The sequence below is a fragment of the Suillus subalutaceus genome (assembly GCF_016647625.1).
Source record: "Suillus subalutaceus strain FC151 chromosome Unknown DFJ58scaffold_95, whole genome shotgun sequence".
Lineage (NCBI taxonomy): Eukaryota > Fungi > Basidiomycota > Agaricomycetes > Boletales > Suillaceae > Suillus > Suillus subalutaceus.
In genome coordinates this window covers 175,309-197,413 of record NW_024540344.1, presented here as the reverse complement: position 1 = coordinate 197,413, position 22,105 = coordinate 175,309, and the positions used below count along the sequence as shown (strand labels likewise).

Genomic DNA, 22,105 nt, shown 5'->3' with positions numbered 1-22,105 from the left:
AAGGTCTCGGAACGTCCAATTAACATGGGCGAGATTATCCAATCCTCAAAGGAAGGTCGACTTGTCGAATTATTTGGTACTGGCACGGCTGCTGTTGTCACCCCTGTGGACAGAATTGGGTACAACGGAGGTGATGTCGTGATTCCTACTGGTAAGGACGGTATGGGGCCCGTCTCGAAGCCTCTTTGGACAGAGCTGGTGGGTATTCAGACGGGGGCTATCAAGAGCGACTGGAACTACGTGGTGGCGCAGTAGTGCGGCTATCGTTCATCTACAAACAGGAGATCTATCTGTGCTTTTTACTATAATCTAGAGTTCTCTCGTGGCGATCATAAGATGGCAGCAGAATCAGCTAGTTGTAACGCTGAAGGTTACTATGATATCCTTATGTGCCAGCCTCTGACTTTCATTGTCTAGGTCTCTGGTTCTTTTCTGTCATCAGTAGGTATTATCAGGAACAGACCGCTAGAAGAACATTAAATTGCCGGAGTTACATATTGATTGTGCCAACACATTCGAGGGCACCGGCCAGGTTGGCAGGCCTTCATCGGATCCAAACCGCTGGCAGTGGAAGCCCTCCGAGGCACCATCTGTATCGGAACCATGCTCTCTGTTCTTCAGCCTTCATGTTCCACCAGTTTCGATGACCTGATGGACAGCACATTGCACACGAATCATCATGCTCGTGGTGCCACGTAATTGACCGACTTGATCAGACAACGCGGAGAGCGTGCTGGTTACGTCTTGATCCGCATCTCGGATATAAATGTAATGTGTGAGGCTACTAGCGGCCAACCAGGCGGATATAGCTTGTGACGCAAGGTTGCTCCTGATCATGCACGCCGTAACAGTCGGCGGAACTAGCTCCAAGCCATCATCCTCACTCTGCAGTGCATTTGCTGTTGACGACAATGGTGGGGCAGGAAGCGGGACTATTACTGTGACCGCACATGCTGTACGGGAGGCCTTGGCATTCGCACTGTCTCCCACAAGTAATCCTCATAAATCACATTGGCCTCAGTAGCAGGAATCGGTCAAACATGCCTGCAACCCGTATCATCTGTATTGAGTGGATTTCCGTCTGCTGTCGACAGATAACCTGAACGAGTACGACAGGTGGCCTCTTAAATGGGAAGCTCCCGTAGAGATGATACACTAGTTTATATAGATCAGGGCTAGGGCTTGGCTAGAGCTCAACTTACGTTCATAGATATTCCAGCTGCGCAGCTGGGCTTTAACTGCGGGCATGATTTGGTTTTGAAGACATCATCGTCACGGGGTATATCTTGCAGGGCTGTGTGACAATATCGTCTTTTTGATGTCAATGCATATCCGTCCATTCAAGCCCAATGATTGAATCTTGAATGTCATTCAGACGCTCAAGCTGAGAAGCAATGGTTGTACTGATTTGGCGTGACTTGTTGAGTACCTTGACGAGGATCGTACGAAGTGTGGTTATCGAGTTTCAGCGCTTAGCTATCGAGCAGCAGCGATCCATTGGTGGACGCTGGCAAGCACTGCATCCATCATGATCACTTGAACTACAGAGGGGCTGACTAAGAGGGCGTTGACCTTATAGCTTAGTCATAAGTCAAGGGCAAACTAATCATCATCCTTGGCAGTTGCCTCAAGCAGAGCACCTGAGCATTTACTTGCATCGGTCTGGTAGTCCATTATACTTCTTTCATCCATAATTTTTTTACGTCCTCGATAACCCAAGATACACAGGCTGGTCGTTTAACTCTTATTTTCTCCCTTTTCTCCAGTAAAAATGCTTTACGACCCGACCACTGTAACTCATCTAAAGCCCTGGTTGGTCCGAACTCTGGAGCCAATGTGCGTATTACCAGATACTCGGTCTTCATCGTCTCTGACAACGATTGGCATATTTAGATGTGACGCCGAGCCAGGGGCACTTGCTGAATACATTCTCGCTTTGTTAAAGCACAATGTCCCGGAAAATGAGATGAGAAAGGAGCTCAGCTCCCAGCTGGAAGAGTTTTTAGAGAAAGGTGCGTATTATTTCGGTGCAATCTATGCGTCTCGTTCTCAATTCGGTACCCAGAGGGACCCTCATTTATAGATACATTATTCACTGTTCTCAGAACTAAGACGTATCTTCCGTACACGGCCAGCGACCCAACAGCTCCTCGCGTTGCCTTCACATTCACAGTCCGCAGATACTGGGATTCCTATACCTCTGGATGGTCTCATATCTAATCATTCGCCGACGGAAAGAGGGCAGAAGCGATCGCTGGAACATGATGAACGTGACGGGCGCCCGCCTACGAAAGGTGCTCGGTTAAATGCAGAAGGCCAATTTTCACGGTATCCCAACGGTCGTGACTCTCGCTCCACCGGTGCATGGAGTGGTGGCCAAAATAGGCCTGGTGGTCAAGGGATGATGTGAATGGTACAGTGGGCAGTGGCATGAATGGGAACAATCAAAATACGACCACCCGACGACCACAAAATTATCAGCCCCCAGACCAAAGAAAAGGAATATGTCGTGATTATCATAGTGCGCTTGCTCTTTCGTAACGATTTAAAGAAACTGCTCACATATCCTTACAGATAATGGATATTGTGCTCGTGGTTCATTATGCAAGTATAGTCACGGCGAAGATGCTTTCGTCCCATCGCAAATGTTTTCTGCTGTACCATTCTTACCAATTTGGTGGAATGCCTTTTGGCATGGCTCAAGGTGCCCCCTATGATCCTCATGAGGCACGGATGGATATGCGTCCGAATGGCGCCGGCATTGGCCAGAGTCGTGGAACGCAACGTGCTCCTCTACTCTCCAGGGCTCAGCAAGAGGACGGTAGTCAAGTTTCTCACGCGGTGGATAGGTCTGGCGAACTTCCGGTCATACAAGACCTAACTCCTCAGCCGCCTCCAGAACATGCAACGCCGGCCTTACCAGCAGGAGATTTCATTCCGCAGAGTTCTACACTTATGCAGCAGCAACCAGTTCAACATGGATGTGGAGATGGGTATTCCAAGTGTACCAGGGCCATCGACGTACAACACGCGTGGTGGGTTTGGAGGGGGAGTGAGGGGTGCACCTCGTGGGCGAGGCATATTTGGTGGTGACGCGCAGACCTTCCGTCCAGAACGACGACAAGATAAAACACTTGTGGTGGAAAAGATTCCAGAGGACAAGCTTAGCCTCGACGCTGTCAATAGTTGGTTCAAGCGCTTCGGGACAGTCACCAACGTTGCGATCGATGTTCGCAGCGCCAGGCGCTCGTGAGTTTCGCTGAACACACTGAGGCTCATGCTGCATGGAAATCGGAAGATGCCGTGTTCGGAAATCGGTTTGTGAAGGTCTTTTGGCATCGGCCCATGGAAGGACATGGGCAAACAGGATCGCGAATGTTAGCGGCCTCCGCGCCACTACTAGCCAACCTGGCTTCGCGTGAGACCCCCATGCCTTCTGCACCATCCCAGCCTCCTGCGCCGCCCACCATGACTCCCGCCCGTAAACCGTCCCTTCAGTCTCCTGCCGTGTCAGAGCTCGCAGCGAAGCAGAAGCTGCTGGAGCAACAGATAGCGGAGCAGAAGTCTTTAGTGAACTCATTAGAGACCTCTTCTCCCGAGGAGAAGAAAGTGATTCTAGCAAGATTACGGAAATTGGGAGAAGAGATGACGATACCGTCACCACCGTCGGCTACTCCCGCCAAGGTCCATTCGCCTGCACCTGTCTTGACTACTCAGAACGATCACGAGAAAAAGGAGAGAGAAAGGTTGGATAAGGAGCTTGAGTTGCATGCCGTTGGGGAGTCTACGGAGGAACTTAAGGCTAAACTCGCAAAATTGAGGGAGGAGGCAGCAAGTCTTGGAATACCGGAGACCAGTCCTGAAGTCTCGTATGGTGCACCGTATCGTGGATACAGAGGTCGCGGTCGCGGGGCACGTGGCGCCTTCTACCGCGGAGCACCGCGAGGTGGTCCTCCTAGGGCGAGCATGAAACTCGACAACCGCCCAAGGAAGCTGTTGGTGAAGGGTGTTCGCGAAGACAGCCTGCAAGCATTGCGGGATTGGTATGAAGTATGTTGAGATTTCTTCGTTTCTGGATGCGTGGCTCATTGACAATAGACCACCGGTCAGCTCGACTCAACAGAGAGCATTGGCGATGATGAAGTTCTTGTCAGTTTCAAGACAAGAGCAGCTGCTGAGCAGGTTGGTCAAGAAATGCCCTATCGTATGTTGTTTGTGCTCACTATTTGGCCAGGGTTTTGCCAAAGGATCAACTGTTGCTGCAGTAGGCCCAGTGAAGATTTCATGGTACAGTGCCCAGCAATCACAAGCAAAACCACAAGACGTCACCGCACCATCATCGCAACCTGCCATCACAAAAGAGGTTCACCCAGACGATACGCGGAGTACTTCACCGTCTCCAGGACGCCGTCCCTCCCCCCGTCCACAAGAAGAAGAAGTCATCGCCAGTGGATGGGGCGATGGTGATGAAGATGGTATGGGCATGTTTTGATCGTACAGATTTTGCGATCCTTGGAATTGTTGTATTGTACTCGGTGCCGGTATATTTTAATCCTGCTAGCGGCCCGAAAAATCTTCCGGGAGTTTCAACATCTAAATCCTGATCGTCGCTCGATTTTGCCTGTCAATCAGTCAATCATGAATTCGTGGTCTACGTCTATCGTGTAGCGTACAAGTGCGTATGAGGTCAAAAGTTCGTTAGAAGTCAAAGATTATTATGGTTCGTAACATTTTAAACTTAACGTGAGCATAAATGTCCCCTCGTGGCATCCGTACCGTGTGCGCTGTGTAGGTTCGTATAGATTCGTGTATCATATCTTCGTCAACTCTCTTCACCTGTGATGGAGGAGATAATTGTTAGGGAGTCGAGGTATGATCTGTTGAATCGAAGGCATCGGCAGTCCTGCGTCGGCGAAATGTGGGAGCGGCCAAGTTCGCAGCATCTCCCATGATATCTCGACTTCATCACTCTGGAACGGCATGACCGCGCCAAGACCTGCAGCTCTACGAACAGGTGGTGATCTGCTTTGCTCATGGGAGGCTCGTTGATTCTTGGGGGAGATAAAGAAAGATGGGGTACTTCGCCCTGAAGGAGCACGTCATCCCCTCGCAATGCCGTTGGAGAATCGCACAGCGCGAGCTTCGTCCACGTTTGAGTGATGTGGTCAACATCCTTCCTAATGTCAAATGATGTGCGTGGTTGAGACCGGGATGTGTGTGTGGTTTGGGGTGGGTTACAACGCTCTAGAGATCGCAGGTAGTCGGGAACTTCAGAGAAAGGTTCTGAGTTGGTATTCGTGCGTGCGACTTTACGCTTTCGATGGTCCTTATGATAAGGCACAATTACCTCCCTGATTTCGTTGACAGCCCCGCCAATGATAGCTTTAAATTTTCTGAACCTGGCTTTCACCTGTGACTTGCGGGCCATTTCCAACTGCTTCTCCATAGGCGGGAGCCAAACCTCATTGATAGGGGAGAGCGACTGAGTTGACTGGGGAGATGTGCCACATGCTGAACGAGAATCAATGGAGAGAAGAGCAATAGGTTGGCTATCTTGTCGGACACAACGACGCTTGTAATTGGCATCGTCTCCTGAGGATGATCCTCGCGCACGAACACGACTCCTGCTGGTAGGGGATAGACGATGATAGCATCTGGACTCGTGGAAGGCGATCCATTCCCCTGCCTTGAAGCCGGAGTCCCATGTTTTGGGGAGAATGTTCCGGGAGGTGCAGCTGGTGAGAATCCTGAGCGACCCGGAGGGCGTGCAAGGGAGCTGGGGATCATGCTAGGAGGCGGTTGTGATATGCATGGGCGAGAAGGGGATGTTATTGGGGAGAGGACTTGATTTTTCTTGTCGCGCCCATGTTGCAGAGATAATGATTGCGACGACGCCGAATTAGCTTCTCCGCGAGGGGAACCTCTATCATGCGATGGAGAGATACGTTGCAATGAAAAGGATGTGGGAGGCAAAGCGCTGGACGCGAGCGTACGTTCTCGTTGGAAATGTGGATTTCGAGAACATGTCATGGTCGGCGAGACAGTCGGGCGAGTAGTAAATGAAGGGTCACAGTGACTGTACACCTGTTGTGGGAGGTTCTGTGTGGGATAATGATGCTGGATCTCGTCAATCAGCATCCGGTCTGATGACCCCCGGCTCCGACGGGTAGAAGGAACGTCAATCGACATGCGGGATGAAGCCTTACGCTGAGCGCCTTGATTAACATTCGGAAGAAGATGGATCAATCGACATCTGTGACGAAGCCTTGCGATAGTCGCCTGTCAATGGGGAAGGATCAACAGACATTCTGGAGCTCCTTTTCCTGAACCGCCTAGATTCCAGCGACCCATCTTCAACGGACATGGACTTTGTATCGGACCCAGCGGGAGATCCGGAGATGGACACAGTCGCTAAGATGCCATATGCATGGTTGTTCCACTCTTGGATGACTGCGCCCGGTGAAAAAAGCCGTCGGTTGGCGAATAGCAGGTACACGATCGACGAAGGATGAGTCCGGCACGTGCTACACCCAAAGATTCAATGAGATCGATTTTTTCCCTAAAATCAAAGTCCTACTACCTGCTTGGTTTGGGGGGTGACGATCAGCGTGACCTGTTGTTACCCCGAGGTCTGTTTCCCGTCACTATTATTTCCCAAGGCCCGAGACGAGTCCCTTCTCTTTGTTTGGAATGAGGACTCCTTTGACTCGGCCCCACATGATGCGGAGGATCATCGATACGAAGCCCCTATCTGGGAGAGGAGAGAAGGTTTTTTGCAGGGGCTGTGAGATTGGCATTGACAGAATTAGCTGGAGGGATACAATGCTATCAGAGTCTGCTCCAACTTCAAGTCTTATACCTTGCGCAATCCTTGTGCTCCTCGGAATCCGAGTCGACGCGGTCACCACACCTGGCACGTGCTCGTGAAAATACAAAAAACACGTCTCTTTGATACAGTGTGGGTCCAGAGAGGCGCTCACGGACAAACCTTGAAAGGTACTAGGAACTTGAACAACTCGCACCTTTTAAGTCGAAGCCGTGACCGTGAAGGGTCCCGGGAGCGAGTACAATAATTGTCATCACTTGTTATCATACAATTGCAGACAGAGGACAAAAGTCGGTTTCCATGGGTATTGGAGTCGTTGAAAACAATCAATGTTCTCAGCACCATGTCGTCAATTTGGAATATCAGATGAGGATTCGTTGAGCTTATGCCAGGTGGACCTACCCGAGATAGACCAAGTCTACGTGACCTCAGAGATAATTACACAGCTTCAATCTCCGCAACTTCTCCCTCGACGGCCCAGGGTTGTCTTTGCATTAAGCATTTCTTGATTTTTAATACGTCTCATTAAACATTTTCAAGCAAGATGTTCAATCGCGAGGTGTTCACATGGCGAATTTAAACTTGTCGCTACTCGAGGGTCGAGACTACAATGTGCAGCACAGGTCCGAAAGATTCGGGTTGATGAGTCGGGAGCGTGCTGGCTTTGAGATACCAAGTCATGTAAGCCATGTCATTTTGCCTCAATGCATAACTGGCCGGCGGAGATTTCATGTGTTGGAAGTTCGAGCAGCCTGATCTTATCCGTGAGGTAAGAATCTGTCCTCCAGCTTTATCTCACCCGGGACACTAATGTCTTCAAGTCACGTCTTCAAGAGTACATCACAACCGTGACGACTAGCCTCTAGGCGAGTCTTTAGTTGCCAGTATGGGAACAGGTGCTTGTACCTACAAGTTCTCTCAACAACTAACTCCCGTGTTTCCGAAGTGAGACAGTGCTCTTGAGTGCTTGGACAGAGTCCGAGTCCACGTACAAGGCCAAGACACTTCGTGGCGTGCTTTGTGTAACAGTTGACGGGATCGGCTTTGTGCAATCATTGAGCTTTGCCACCATGCTCACATGCCAGCCACGGTGGTGGGTCCTGTGTCCTGTTCAATGTCATTTTACCTCATCCATCTCCGAGGAACATAAAGTGCACCGGGAGTACAATGAACCCTCGTCCCCCCATTTCCGTGATTTAACTGGCCTAAACATCCTGGGTTCAGATTAATGGCGCTTGGGACTGTGGGCAAATAGCTGTCTAAGAGCTCTTTGACCTGTGGACTGTGAGGTTATAAGCAAACTTGGATGTTGGTAACTCACTCCCAGCTCGACGATCCATCCAGATCTACCAATATGTCCCCACCTACAGCAGAATAGCGGTCACAGACGTTTTCCCTATGCCATGTATAACCACACGTTGGGCATACACAAGTTGTGGCATCCCCACCAATTAAGCAGACAGACGTTGTTTGATATGCCCATCTCTTCAGCTTCGGTGAGTTGTATCTGCATAGTTAATTTTGTCGTTATGATTGACGAAGATCAGAATCCTTCCACCCAGTCTTCTGGTAGTACCTCTAACAGTGTGGAGATGTTTGTCCCGATGAACATTCCGCAGTATAACAGAGACGGCTCTTCGATTGTTATGTTCCAGGCGAATGCAGAAAGGAATAGTCTGAGCATTTCTTTGGAGGAGTGTCTTCAGCCTGGCGGTGGGACTACATTTGAAAGACGCCCAAGAAATTATGTTCCCGACAGTCGACCGTACTCAGGTCCAGACTTTCAAGCTCGTTATAGCTGTGAGTGCTTGCACCCTCGACCGATTGCGAAGTCTAAGTTCAGTGCTAGTGGCCCGGATACGACACAGTGGAGTACCCTATCAATATCGGGACCAATGAAGCGCCCATCACAAGGGCTGATCTCGCGCGTCAAATTGCATATCACTTTTTCGGGTTTTTCAGCGTATGTGCACATATTCTTCCCTTGTAAATTTTTCGTTCATACACTGTTCAGCAATGCGATAACGGTCGTTTCACTCAGAGGTCACTTTTCGAGTGGAAAGTGGGAGGCCAAGACGGGTATTCGTTCCATCAGATCTACCTTTCGACATTCTGGAATATCGAAGGCACCTCTTGGAGTGCCTCCATCAGAGTCCTGAAAAATGCCTGACGCCTGCTGCACGTGTCAACTTGTCATCCCCGCAAATTCTGTATACCCTCATTGCATATGAATACCACGACACAACGCCTTAGTGTATATGTTGTACTCCGAGCACTAATATACGAGAAATAAACTGTAACACTCTTCACGTCACTGTGGGTCACCTCTCTGAAGTCCATGGTCGTCATTAATGTGACTTTTTGTACATGAGAGTTGAGGTATGATATGATATAGGTATGGCGAGTAGGAATAGAATATGCACACTTCAGGCCTTGGTCACGGGTAACGAGACTCCAGGTGCGTGGATGGCCTCACGAGAGCAGTCAAAAAAACATCGTAGAATGTCTTTGATCTATATGTCATAACACTTTACACGAGCGTGGCATTATAGTTATTGCGGCATCCGATGAACGTGATTGGATTTAGACTTGATACCAATACTTATTCTTGCCAAGGAACCAGAAAAACCTGCTGTTCCTCCCCATCGTCTAATGTTGCCGGCCAGGCAGTGCCAGTCGGGCATTCTGTACTGACTCGTGCGTAAACAGCTTCTTCACGGTACAAGAAGCATACGATGTCTACGAGTTCCTGTCGGTCACATACTGCCCTAAGCCTCCACCGCAGCTCGGTCTATCGGATTGAGATCAGGCACACAAATAAATTTGTCAAAAACACTCACCTGAGAAATACCTGGATGAAAAAAAACGATGCCACACCACAGCATGTAAAGCAGCGTCCCAGGTCTCTTGTATTGTTTCACCACGGATATCTAGCCAACGTCGAGGTAAGGCAAGAGCTTTTGGTTCCCTAATGATCTCCACTGTCCAAGAACGAGCATGAAGGCAGGAAACGATGACTGGCGCAGAGTATCCAACCCACAAAATGAGGGGTGGGGATGTTTGGGACATTCGTTGTAACAGGTCCATAACCACATCACCAGCACCAAAAGCCTCGAAGTACAAGAAGATCAGCGAGTTGGCGAATGATGCCCAAATAGAAAACATACTAGGTAGTGCGACTTTGATGAACCTGATTCTGATGACGCATTAGCTCGATCAAAATATCTTGAGCCAGTTTTCGTTGTTCGCAATCCAGACCAGCGATAAACTCGGAAAACGTCGACTCGGTGCATAGTACGCAATTTACGATTTTGATTGCGTCTTCTTAGCGCAAGCGGCGTCAGTTCCAGTCACCGTTTTTCCATGTTCACGTTGCATGCTCTCATCCAGTGGTGTGTTCGTAGGGTCCAAGCGCGACTCGTATGAAGGCAAACATCGCACCTCCATTGCCCTCATTATCGTCTCCGTTGTCGACTGCATTTAAGCGGACTTGTATGCTAGTCTCGATATCATCGTCAATCTATTCTCTGTGAGAAGGAAGGAACTGCAACTGAGGCACCGCACGGACCTGCTTTTTTTGCTGTTCCAGTCAAGCCTTGTTCGAGCGTTTCGCAACTGTGCCGTATCTATGATGAATTGACCTTTGTGTCCTTGTCGGGTGCAACACTTCTACCATGCAGTCTAGTTATCGACGTACCCTGCTCCTCTGACACCAGCTGGAGTAGTGCTGCGGTGTCACCATCAGAAGCTAACAAAGGCCATTCCAGGATGCCAACTTGCTCTGCAAATACCTCATCCAGAGCGACAGCGTCTTGGAATAAGTCTCCATGAATCAAGCCTCCGATGGCGTTTAGGTTGCTACAATTGTGTCAATTAGTAGAATTGCCAATGAATGACTTTGCTCACACGTCTGATATTTTCAATGTACGTCCCGGCTTCATCTTTTTGGGATCACGAACCACCCTTGACAGGACTCCGCGCCGCAAAAGATTGGAGGTTGCGAGGGATACAGACTGATCACCTGCACTGTGGAGCAATTCCGCTGCCAAATCAGCGTCGTAATGCTCGGTTGACATGCCAAAAAACCATCTGTAGAACGGCGCAAAGGTAGTAAGAAGCGAAGTGGAAAGGTCAAACGAACAACCGCCACCTTTAGCGCAGCTTCCGCGACTTGAACTACATCATCACTTATGTTTGTGACATATGGAACTTCGTCTGCTCCATGAGTGAAAGACTGTCGGAGAAACTGTTTCTCTCGACCTTCTTCGACGGTAGCTTGCCACACAAATTCCCAAGCAGGAGAAATAGTTGTGTTGCAAAGCACATCGAAACGATGTATGATGTCATCCACTGATGCTGGTAGCTTCGTCCGAGTTGTATGCTCAAACGTAACCAACTCTCCTAATTGTGGTCAGCATCTGCATGGATTAAACAGTTGAAAGTAAACTTGCAAGGCGTTCTTATCAACATGCTTTCGAAGAAACTCTATATGATTTACGATGTCAAAGTTCGATGGGCTTTGAGGATCTTCGTCGGGAAGGTGCTCGGTACCCCTATGTTGAACCCAAAGCTCATGCCATCGGTCCTCGAGGCGCCTCATATACACTTCTTCACCAGTATTCTCTCGGAGGTGCGAGAGGCGGAGGCGGACAGAATTACGTGGCACAGCAGGAAATACCTGGTCGAAAGCTGAAAGATCGATCTTGACCCCACCGCGACATCGGGCACGAATTATAGCAGATGCATCACGGGCAAGCTCATCGTATTCTCGAGTCCAGTGGAATCTAGAGCGCCTCTGGCGTGATGTCTTATTCTCTGATTGGTCTACAAAGGGCGGTTACGTCTGAATGCGCAGCAAGGCGAATGAACAAAACTAGCCTTCATTGGTCTTGGTCTTTCCTCTCGATTTTCCGATTTGTTGCGCGAGAATAGGTGGTCCTTGTTGAGCTATGAGAAAATGCACCGATTTCTCAGGAGGATTGGCTGCAACAGGAGGTAAAAGCTATGCGCGGAACCGCAAGCGCTTTCGGCCTTGCGATGACCTTGTTGGAAGCCAGTCGAGCCTCCCGGACGGCGTTTTCAATTTCACTTTGCCATCGATCCGTATCTCTGATTGAGCTGGATTGTACAAAGCGATTGCGAACAGCTAGAATTCGGATGCCAATGGTGCCCTTAAGAGGCCCGGGATGCACGCGCTGAAGCAAAGCTTCCCAGTCGCTTTCCCTCTGAAGCTTCGCTTCTTTGGCCTTCTTTTGAAGCATGGTTTTGGCTTCGATGTTTTGCATCGTACAATGCTCCGCTTCGTCTCGTTTTCTGCCTCGCCCGTGCCTTCTTTATTTCACGCAAAACCCTTTCAGCAGCGTCTTTGAGGTAGGCGACAACAGGCGCGCGTGGAGCGCTAAGAACATGACAAATCTGCTGCAGCTGTAAGTCACTATCCTCTTCGTCAAGTGGACTGTGGGCCGTGGCGCTGTCTACAGATTGATCTAGATAAACGCTTCTGGTGCCAGGTTAAGCGGTATTCCAAGTCCCAAGATACTCTCCGGCGAAGGAACCGCAGAAGAGGTGTGTTTGCTGGAGGTCCCAAAGTGCCGTGCGTTGGACAAACGGTGCTTCGTGCGTATGCAACATCTCGACTGACTTTATGCAGCTCGTCCCAGAAGGCTACACCATCGCAGCGGGATTTCGCAGAGACATGCCTCCAGTAAGGCGGGGAAGAATTCGAAAGAGCCCATAGATGTAACGGTGCTGTTTCATTGAAGCGCCAATATTGGGGTGCGGCAGATGGTGCGGATACCCGCCACCCGTCAAAGAGGCTGCTTTGAGTGCAACTGTCCGGCCATCAGAGAGTGCACATGTGAAATCTGCGTTGTCATCCGTGGATGGTTCGTAAGGAGTCACAAGGCCAAGAAGCCGAAGGGCATCTAAGAGTTCCAAAACGCGAGTTTTGGAACGCGACTTTCCCACCTGCAGCTTTGCTGAAATACGGTTCGGCAGGTCTCTGACCAGTGTTTCTCTGCCCTCCACAGAGGCTATGAGCTTTGATAGTTCTTCGTCGTAAGTGAGAACGGCAATGAATGAGCAATAAATGGCAATGGGAACGTCGAGCTGGTACAAGGAAATGTCGATCATGGAATGCTCGTGGGACGCAATACGGGGCGAAGAGTTTTGTTCGAGCAAACCCAAGGGTAAAGACATGAAAGTCCCGCAACCTAGCCGCTTTCCCAACTCTGAAACCATACAACTGCGCTACCGTGGTTCTCTCCGTAAGCAACACGTCGCAGATCGTTTCAGAGTCGTATGCGAAGAGTTCCTCCGCCTTAGCAGCGTCAAGAACCTGATGTTCATCATCATCTTTCCCGGATTTCTCTATTTGCAGTAGATGAAGCGGGTAGAGTGGTGCATTGTGAAACACTGCTCGAAGCTCCAAAGTCCACAGGCTCCTGAAATGTCTTGACAGGCAGAATGTTAGGCGCCGGGGCGGTGTGGCTCAGATGATGTAAAAACGCGTTGATTTTCTCTTGAAGTATGTCTGGGAGATAAACGAGGCAGGCAGGCCGAGTGCTTCCGGTGACAGAGAATACAGTGGTTTTGAGGACTTTGATGCGGCCACGGCTTTCCATGTTCTTTATGGTGGCGTCTGCGGTTCTCTTGTCGATACGAGTTCCTGAGGGCGCACTTGCAGGTTCTCCACGCTGAGCCATATCATTCAGCAGAGCCATATGCGCATCAAAAAAATGTTTTGTGTGCAGATTTGCAATGCCGCCCAAGTCTTGGATTACCCGGAAAAATTCGTTCTCGCGGCGTAAATGAGATATGTTCAGATTTGTTTTGAGCTTATCAACAGGCGTAGATGTTCGCGTGCGCTTGGGTTGGGAAGGTGTTGCTAGTGGTGGGGATCCCTTCCGTTTCTCTCCTATCACAGTAGGCATTACATCCGCCTCCATCAACTGTCACATTAATCGAGTGATGCGAAATCAAACATGAGGTTCACTTACAGGGGACGTCCCCAACAGCACAGGATCGATAATCATAGATTCTTGTGCGGAGGGGCGGTTATCCATGTCGAATAATCCATCGGCTCTTGCACCATCAACTACTTGCTGTGGGATGCGAACGACTTCTGATTCATCGATTCGATTATTAGAACCTTCACCCGGCAGTCCTTCTACAGCAGTACCCACGTTTCCGGCTAGAGAAAGCATCGTTCTCGCGAATCGTGGGTTCCGGTTTTCTATCAAAACTCCAGGATTTTGGTTCTTCTGGGTGCACGTCTACAAGCCCAAAACCCCTCATAAGGTCGCCGATGTCGGTCGTAAGCGCGACGCCATCAGACGGCCGCGGGTACTACGGCTTGCACATTGGTACCTGCCACAGCTTGACGAATACGGTGTTGCTCGTCGCTGGGATCCTCATGTGGCGCCGATGAGGACAAGTCGGATGATCCCTGAAACAAATGACTTCCTTCCTTCGGGCTTGAAGTCGGGGGCTCAGGGGCAACATGAGATGTGGTTGAAGTCATTCCTTGCCGATAACTAACTACAACCGGTCACACCTGGGCTTTCTGGAGGGTGTCCACTGGTCTCTGATGGAGGCGCTGACGGGACTTGTGCGGGAAGAACAATGACATTGACATCCTTCATCGATTCACGCCTTGGAACTTCGGCATGGCAAACGGTTTGTTCAGCATCGGGCTTCTGTTTGGGTGGACGGCCGCGCGATTTGGGAACCTTGCGTACCGTCGAGGTCCCATCACCCTCCTCAGCAATCGGGTTTTTTGCGAGGTCGACCACGCTTTTTCGGAGGGATAGAGATGTCACCATCCTCCTCACCACGTGGCTTTTTCGGTGGGCGGCCCCTTTTGGCTTTTAAGACAGGTTCTGGCGTATCCTCAACCGCTTCGTCATCTCCTGGATCTTCAGTTTCTGGCCTTTTACGTTTCTTAGCTCCTGTCTTCACTTTGGCGTCCTCCTTGTCTTTGAACATGTCTTCGTAGTAGTGGAGAGTTTCATCGTCATCATAAAACATTGCCTCGTGGAACCCAGCAAAATCACCGGCTTTTGAGACATCAATATCAACATATGACGTTGTGGTATCTCCGAGCTTTTCGCTGGCCATGACTGTTGTATATGCCGCGAGAGTATAATATCGATGTCGTCTTTCCCGTCCAAACGACTCCATGAAGTCCGCTGTCCCGAGATCACTGAGATGAGCGGGAGGTCTACTCTTGGCTGCTCGCGTTAACAGAAGCTCAATAGTGCGTTTATCAAAATTGCCAAGAGCGCTGCAGATTTCCTGTGAATAGAGTCAAATTACTGCCCTAGCGCGCTGCATGGAGACTTACGTGGAGAGTTCTGCCGGAAGACCCTGCTTCTTCAAGCACATCTGATACTTGTTTTTGAATTGTGCGGTTTGCCCTAACTTCAGTGTGACCAGCTGAGAGAATAATTAGAACAGTCTACAGATGAATGATATGTCACACCAGAAGTATCATCAAACATGATTTCCTTGTCATCCTCACCTTCCTGAGGGGCAAGAATGACACCGCCCTCTGGAAGTTGATTGTCTGGAGCAACAAGTCGTATGCACTTGACAAGCCTGTCTTTGACTTTGGAGCTCGGAACCAAGACACGTTCTATCACTCCTTGCGCAATCAATTCTCGCAGACGGGTTTGAAAGAAGCGACGGTCTGTCTTGGTTGGATTCGCAAAGCCCTGCAGGGATTCAACAAAAACTCCGCACTATAATTGAACATGACCTACGATGGTGATAATTAAATTATTTGATGCGTGCATATTGTTTTGCGACGCCTTCAACAACTTGACAATTCGGTTTTTGATTAGTGAAAGACTAGACAAATGTCTGGAATCCACAGGCTCAAAGTCGAGTTCCGATGGTGCAGCAGAGGGAGTCCCATCTTCAACAGGGGTTGCATCTTGCGGATGACTCTCTCCAATAACAATAGACTCGTCGTCTTTGGTTTCCTCTTGCTGAATCTGTTGCCAGAACGCGCTGCGCTCCACAAAATACTTGTGAATGCAGGAGTGATTACCAACACCTCCTCGCCGTGCTTTGATGCTACCCTTACATTATTACGAGTTTCGTAGAGAGAAAGATCGAGACATACATTAAGTCAAGCTCCAGCAGTTGTTTGATGACATAAAAGCACGTTTTCTGATCGTACTTTGTCTTGCGTCCAAGCTCGACAGTTGTAATACCTTCTTCGCGCCCTCTTGTGATGAGTTGCAAAGCACTGTAAACCATCGGACTGAGTTTCGAAGACTGCGAAAATGAGCTCAGATTAAATTAAATGACGATTGCTACATACTCTGATATGAGATCCTGTGATTGCAGCAAAAGATGTCTCTGGATCAACAGCAATCCTGAGATCTTCGCCATATTCTGCCTTTAGGTCCTCCAATGACCTATCACGTGCATTTTCAACGAGAGTGAGTGACGGTGGGGCTTCTTCGACAAGTACCTCGCCCTTAGCTGCCGCCTTACGCTTTGCGCTCGTCTGAGGAGCGATATACACTTCGGATGACACGCCCACAGGGACTGTACCAACGCGGACAGTGGGCTGCTGGACAACTATAGACCAGACAAACGCGCAAAATGCATCGTCGACGACCTGCGGGTGGGTAGCGTCGTGACTGTAGAATCCTACGATGAAATCTCGCAAGCGGGAAACGTTACAACCTGCAGGAAATAACAAAAATCAGATGCTGTTCGAAAAAATGGATATTTGGAAAGAGTTGTCATGATGGGGATTCGAACGATCCTCTTCGCGATCAGCACTCCAAAAAATGCCGAGGATAGGAAGAGATTACATAGTGCTCACGTACCAAGATCGCCGTCGAACGAAAGCTCTCTGAGACAATGATGCACGAGCTCATCCATGATCAGGAGAATTATGAGCAGTGGAAATAGTAAGGCTCCTCCAAGTGGAGTCTGGACGCCACTTGACCAGACGGTGTGTGGGTTGTGTGGAATCGCAAAATTTACTCGATATCGGCTATCGCTATAGGGAGAAACTGGACAGTGGGCCAGCGTCGTAAACGACGATGAGGAAATTTCGGGAGCCTCGCGTTAGTGCGGTATGACAAAGCAACTGTGACGTGGCGGGCCCCGCCCCGTCGGACACAACCCGATCATCAACCGTCGCCCAATCCGCCTGAAAACATTCAGTTAGTTGGCCGTTATTTGCGCAAAGAACGAGATATCTGCCAATTGGTTCTACTCCAGCTGATTTACTCAAAGTATTGATCACATGTCACTCAGTGATCATGAAAGGTGCATTGCACAAGCGGTTCTATCATAGAATGACTCTGAATGATATCAGCAACCATCTCCAGCGCTAGCCGGTTATCGAAAAGTTCTAGGATTCAAAATGTACGTTACTAATACTAATAGCCACTGCATTGTCTATATATTACACGGATCCCCGATGTAGTGTATTAAAGTTAAGGAAAGAGAGATATTACAATTCGCTAGTTCTCCACCTATATGTAACTCTGAGTCAGTGCACGAGACACCAAAGCCTTGAGGATCATGCAAGACCATACCTAGTCTCGACTGCAGAACCCATATGGGATATTCCAGATGATATCCTTCAATCAGATGATGTCCTCATCATCATCTATGACAAAGCTGCCGATGGCATACTCGTCTGGCAAATCGTCCTCACGTACGGGAGAACTTGACACACCAGCGCGGCGTTTTGCGCTCTCACCCCGGCCATATAGTTCCCTCCTCACCGGTCTGGTGGCAAAAACGGGACCTCCAAACGGGGCTTGTGTGAGCAAACCCCGGCGATAAGCAAGTGACTGATCGTAAGAAGGAGAGACCTGAGTGTTTGCGATGTCCTTGATGAATTGGCGATCGGAATCACTTTCAACATCATCTTCAGAGTGCGACGATCCCTCACTTGCTTCGTCACCAGAGTGGGCCGCTTCTCCATCCAGCCACGGATTATGTCGCATAGATACAAACGGCTTTTGCTTGCTACGCTTAGGGGGCGGACTTGATCCCCAAGAAATGACATCTGTATCCTTTCGTTTCAAACGCCGTTGGGAAAGAGGTGGCATGTCCAATGCCGGTGAGTTAAGCTCTGCGGCTGCTGTACGCGGCTTGAAAAAACGCCCAGCGGGTCGCACAGCGAATGAGGCATCGGGAATGTCGTGATCAGAAGAGTGTGCGGGTGACTGAATGATACCTCGGCATGGTAGAGAAGGTGGTGGCATTAGATGTGCCCCAGGCGAGAGACCCCTTCCGTCCATAACGCTTTCATCGTCAAATAGGCGATCTGCGCGACTCGCGGCGCGAGGACTGCGCTCCTGCGGTGGTGTCATGGGCGGGGACGACAGAATTTGGATGTCAGGCTCATCATCTGATCCTAGTAGCCACGCCATGCTTTGTGTATTACCCGTCACCCCGTCTGAAGATGAGAGCAGTGATGGCGAGCGATCTGGGGATCGTTCTCGACTCCTTCCATTCCGTTTGTGGCACTTATCGGTCGGAGAGTTTCTGGGACCACACGACATTGATGAAGATTCTGCGGCTTGATCAGGGTTAGTTTGGGGTGGCGGCGGGGAGGATGATATCTCTATCACGTCATCCGCATCGCAAATCAGCGACGACGAAGATAACATGCTTGGCGCTGAAGGATTCTCCGCCTCTGAGGAGCTTAAAAGTAGCGCATCGTCTTCGGTAGGACGACAGGAAAGACTTTGGACCGCAGGTGGTTTTATGCAACCATTCGAACGGTCTCGAGCCAAAACCGGAGCCACATCAGGTGAAGACGAGCGATATCTGGGCAAAGCTGGCCGCTTTTTTAGGGGGGAAGGGGTTTTACGAGCGATGGCCCCGCGAGCAGCTAGTGAAACGCCCTGCTCGATTTCGACATCATCGTCGTCGTCATCACCTTTTCGCGAGAATTGGCTGGTGCTCAATGGTTCTTTTTCCTTCTCCTTCCCCTTCTTGCGTGACGTTGCCGACTGTCGTTTCTTGGATGGATCCATCGTACGTGCCTTGCGCAACTTGTCCTTCTGCGTACTGACACCAGCAGGCGTCGAGGCAGTACGACGCATATCCATGAGATTAGCCTCTAATTCCATATCTGTTGAGTCATCTTCTGCAGCTGTGGGATCAAATCCTTTCGTCTTTGCCCTCTTCCTGTTCTTCGTGTCTGCGCCCTTGATAAGCAGGTCTTTGACACTGACAAAGCCCGTGCTTGCGCCTTGAGGTATATTCCTAGCAAAATCATCATTCCGCTTGCGTTTCTTGCCCTTCGGAGACGGATTCTCGTCGTTGACAACTGCACTCTTCTTTCGCGAAGCACGTTCTTGGCGTACGTACTCCTCGATCTCCATTCTCTTCTCGAGTACTTGGGGCTTCGCATGCTCAGGGAGGAGTCGTGGGATGTCGCCATAAAGTTCAAGCTGATCACCGCGGACGATACATCTCTGCAACTCGCCGTATGTGTCCTTTGCTTTGTCCCAATTTAACTCCTCGCGGATCTCGGAGAGCAGGACGTGGACATAGCCATCCCGCTTACGGCCCGTGCGTCCGACGCGTTGAAGCTGCACATTACGACAGAAGAGTAGTTATACACATGTAAAAGGAATGACTTAAATGTTACACACCATGCGAATTGGCGTCTTTTGTGCGTCATAACATACAATCATGTCAACTTCCCCGATGTCGAGACCCTCTTCGCCAATAGAAGTAGAGACAAGCACGTTGAATTCACCAGCTTTAAACTTCTTGATCACCTATTTCGACGATTTTATAAGCATACACCCAGGGACGGAGCTCTAGACCCACCTCAAGCTGCTCCTTCTGCGCAAACCCCTTGCGGCCTTGTTTATCCGTGCCCTGCCCAATAAACCTCGTCACCTTCAGGAGGGGACTCTCCTCATTAAGGATATGTACGATTTCATCCACACACTCCCGGTATGTCACAAATACCATAGCTCTTGTCTCCTCCCCCTCGCCCATCCGTGCCCCAAAGTGCTGCAACAGCAGCATCTTTAGCGTCTCCATCTTCGGGTGCATGCCGTACCCGCCCGGACGGACTTTCTGCACCTCGAGCTCACTAAGAAGAGCCATAAAATTCTTGTCCTTGCGCAAGCCACTCGTTGTGGAACCCTTTTTCTTCCCTGAATCGTCCTCCTTTTCAGTAGAAATTTCCAGCAGGCAGTTGTGACACATGCCAACGCTGGCTTCCATCTAGCCGCGCACGCGACTTGTTAGGTAAGACAGATATACGCCGTAAGGAGTACTCACCAGGTACCCCATAGCACGCGCTAATGCACCGAGCTTGGACAGCGAGGAAAATGCCCATTTATGGGGACTGTTCCGTTGGGCCCCAATGCGTTGCATGGTAGCCTGCGCACGATAAGGGTGCATCTTTACTGGATCCACCACTTCTATAACTCCTTTGCTAGAGAGTGGTTTAAGGATGGTCTACCCGTACGTCATCGTCAAATAAGAGTGACCAAAAGAAGGATAACTGACTATCATTACTTCCTTCAGGAGTTCCTGAGCTTTCAGAACATCGTCGGTCATCTTGATGATGTGCTGTTTAATTTCCTAGATACCAGATGTCGATCCTCACGTCAGTTGTGTGACTCGAAACTTGCGCTTGGCCCTGACCTTCTTGTGCATATACTCGCGGAGATCAATACTACTTTCATCACGAATTTCAATGCGACTAATGTGCAGTGAATCAACGATGCTCTGGATAGCTTCAGGTGTACTTCCGGGCGTTGCTGTTAATGCCAGCACGCGATGATAGGGATTCTTGGCCATTAAGAAACGAATGACCTGTGCATAGGCATAGTCTCCTGTTCCCTTATGCGCCTCGTCTGCACCCTTCCCTTAGTAAACCAAATGAATATGATTAATTGCAGGTAACGGACCAATGACTATAAGGACGATATCCCGCGCATCGCAGTTTTCCGTAGTCAGATCATTGATGAGAGTCTGTGGTGTCATGTAAAATATCCGTTTCTCCTCCCACTACAAAAATCCGAGTCAGTTTAAACATCGATCACGTAAAACAAATACAGACCATCCTATACCTATATGCTCGAGGGTTGTTTCCGGTGAGCTCAACTGCGTCACAACCAGGAATGCCACACGTGCGGTGGCACGCGTCGATTTGTTGCGCGACGAGAGGTTTTGTTGGGGCAACGAACACAACCTTTCCCTTCGGAAACCAGCGATAGACTGGGAAGAAATTAGATGTTGTTTGACAAGAAGAGCTGTGAGGGATTCACAGTTAAGCATTACGACGCCTGCAATAAAAGTTTTTCCCAGTCCGGTGGGTAATGCAACGAGGGTGTTGTCAAATAGGCAATGTCTAACGATGTTGAACTGATAATCACGCTTTGGTTGATTTAGGGGATAAATCCAATGTTTAGCTTCGAGCATGTCGACCTTGAGTTTCATAGGAGGTGGCTGTAGGAACGTCAGTGAATAGGGTGCGTGCCGTGACAAAATACACACAGGTCTGGGGAAATAACGAAGTAATTTGTGCGGTGTAAGAATTGTACGACAATGTTCAAGGAACACGCTTACCCAACTAAAGACGCGTATCAGTACTATTCCATAAGTTGTAACGAACCAAAAGACCCTGGACATACCTGACACGAATGGAGCAGGGAACTGCTCAAACTCGACGTTCTCCTCGTCATCATCTCCATCATCTCTTCCCTTGCCCTTGACGGTCTTTGGCTTTTTCCAGCCTGACTTTGCAAACACAGTATGGTCCCACTGCCTCGTCTGAGGCGCCTGTTGGCCAAAAGGTTTGCGGGGACTCGACTTTGTCCGCTGGAGCGAGGAGCGTTTAGAGGGACTTTGCCTACTAGAAGATGCAGTCGGTTGAGCAACAGCTCCGAACAGGGTTCGTTGCACAGTATTCTTGGAGGAAGGAGGCCGCGCATGATTGCTTGGGCCTGCCACTGGTTGTGCATTTCCCTTATATACCGCATCAATGAACGTGTCTAAGCGCTGAAGCTCCGTGTCATCGATTTCAAGAGAAAGATCGAAAAACGAATCCTCTTCGTCCAGAGGTTTAGGTGCCTTGGGCGCAGGCGGGGGTGGCTTAGGAGGGTTTCGAAGTGGAGGACGATGAGCGGCCTCGATGATGTCCAGTTCGTTCAGAACAGCTGAGTCAAGTTCATCGTCAAATCCGTAATCGGACGAACTCATTACGAGGACGGGAGGAAGAGGAAGAAATGAAACGACCAGAACGCGAAACAGTTTATTCCAAGA

At 49.6% G+C, this 22,105-nt stretch overlaps 6 protein-coding genes across 6 annotated transcripts; 3 read left to right on the top strand and 3 right to left on the bottom strand.

Moving 5' to 3' along the window:
- On the top strand, positions 1-487 carry DFJ58DRAFT_509343 (uncharacterized protein). The gene has a single exon (XM_041380749.1). It carries the CDS (start codon positions 25-27, stop codon positions 253-255), a length of 231 nt encoding a protein of 76 aa, XP_041241125.1. The 5' UTR covers positions 1-24; the 3' UTR covers positions 256-487.
- A 1,284-nt stretch (positions 488-1,771) lies between these two features.
- On the top strand, positions 1,772-4,492 carry DFJ58DRAFT_717503 (uncharacterized protein; the record flags this gene model as incomplete). Its single annotated transcript, XM_041384359.1, is given in 11 exon segments — positions 1,772-1,836; positions 1,894-2,012; positions 2,066-2,154; positions 2,174-2,393; positions 2,420-2,521; positions 2,575-2,657; positions 2,728-2,865; positions 2,972-3,217; positions 3,238-4,050; positions 4,099-4,182; positions 4,235-4,492. The coding sequence occupies 11 exon segments, from the start codon at positions 1,772-1,774 to the stop codon at positions 4,490-4,492; spliced, it is 2,217 nt and encodes a 738-aa protein (XP_041241124.1).
- A 365-nt stretch (positions 4,493-4,857) lies between these two features.
- On the bottom strand, positions 4,858-6,189 carry DFJ58DRAFT_730872 (uncharacterized protein; the record flags this gene model as incomplete). The annotated part of the gene is made up of 3 exons (XM_041385957.1): positions 4,858-4,960; positions 5,013-5,572; positions 5,614-6,189. 3 exons carry the CDS (start codon positions 6,187-6,189, stop codon positions 4,858-4,860), a joined length of 1,239 nt encoding a protein of 412 aa, XP_041241123.1.
- Positions 6,190-8,355: 2,166 nt separating this feature from the next.
- On the top strand, positions 8,356-8,996 carry DFJ58DRAFT_893783 (uncharacterized protein; the record flags this gene model as incomplete). Its single annotated transcript, XM_041394817.1, has 4 exons — positions 8,356-8,539; positions 8,586-8,626; positions 8,676-8,789; positions 8,841-8,996. The coding sequence occupies 4 exons, from the start codon at positions 8,356-8,358 to the stop codon at positions 8,994-8,996; spliced, it is 495 nt and encodes a 164-aa protein (XP_041241122.1).
- Positions 8,997-9,281: 285 nt separating this feature from the next.
- DFJ58DRAFT_800982 (uncharacterized protein) lies at positions 9,282-17,070 on the bottom strand. Its single transcript, XM_041390851.1, is given in 31 exon segments — positions 9,282-9,433; positions 9,456-9,617; positions 9,704-9,937; positions 9,994-10,051; positions 10,198-10,205; positions 10,245-10,346; positions 10,391-10,467; positions 10,524-10,684; positions 10,733-10,890; positions 10,977-11,207; positions 11,274-11,650; positions 11,817-12,143; positions 12,169-12,300; positions 12,323-12,400; positions 12,431-12,657; positions 12,781-12,865; positions 12,896-13,139; positions 13,164-13,195; positions 13,242-13,767; positions 13,825-13,991; positions 14,011-14,100; positions 14,195-14,315; positions 14,380-14,586; positions 14,702-15,121; positions 15,171-15,262; positions 15,309-15,540; positions 15,589-15,904; positions 15,954-16,108; positions 16,155-16,525; positions 16,672-17,000; positions 17,054-17,070. 30 exon segments carry the CDS (start codon positions 16,724-16,726, stop codon positions 9,410-9,412), a joined length of 5,469 nt encoding a protein of 1,822 aa, XP_041241121.1. The 5' UTR covers positions 16,727-17,000; positions 17,054-17,070; the 3' UTR covers positions 9,282-9,409.
- DFJ58DRAFT_800980 (uncharacterized protein) lies at positions 17,023-22,105 on the bottom strand. The gene is given in 13 exon segments (XM_041390850.1): positions 17,023-17,328; positions 17,392-19,407; positions 19,471-19,599; positions 19,652-20,056; positions 20,114-20,293; positions 20,345-20,419; positions 20,483-20,694; positions 20,749-20,848; positions 20,901-21,058; positions 21,109-21,289; positions 21,338-21,342; positions 21,456-21,458; positions 21,475-22,105. 12 exon segments carry the CDS (start codon positions 22,040-22,042, stop codon positions 17,443-17,445), a joined length of 3,981 nt encoding a protein of 1,326 aa, XP_041241120.1. The 5' UTR covers positions 22,043-22,105; the 3' UTR covers positions 17,023-17,328; positions 17,392-17,442.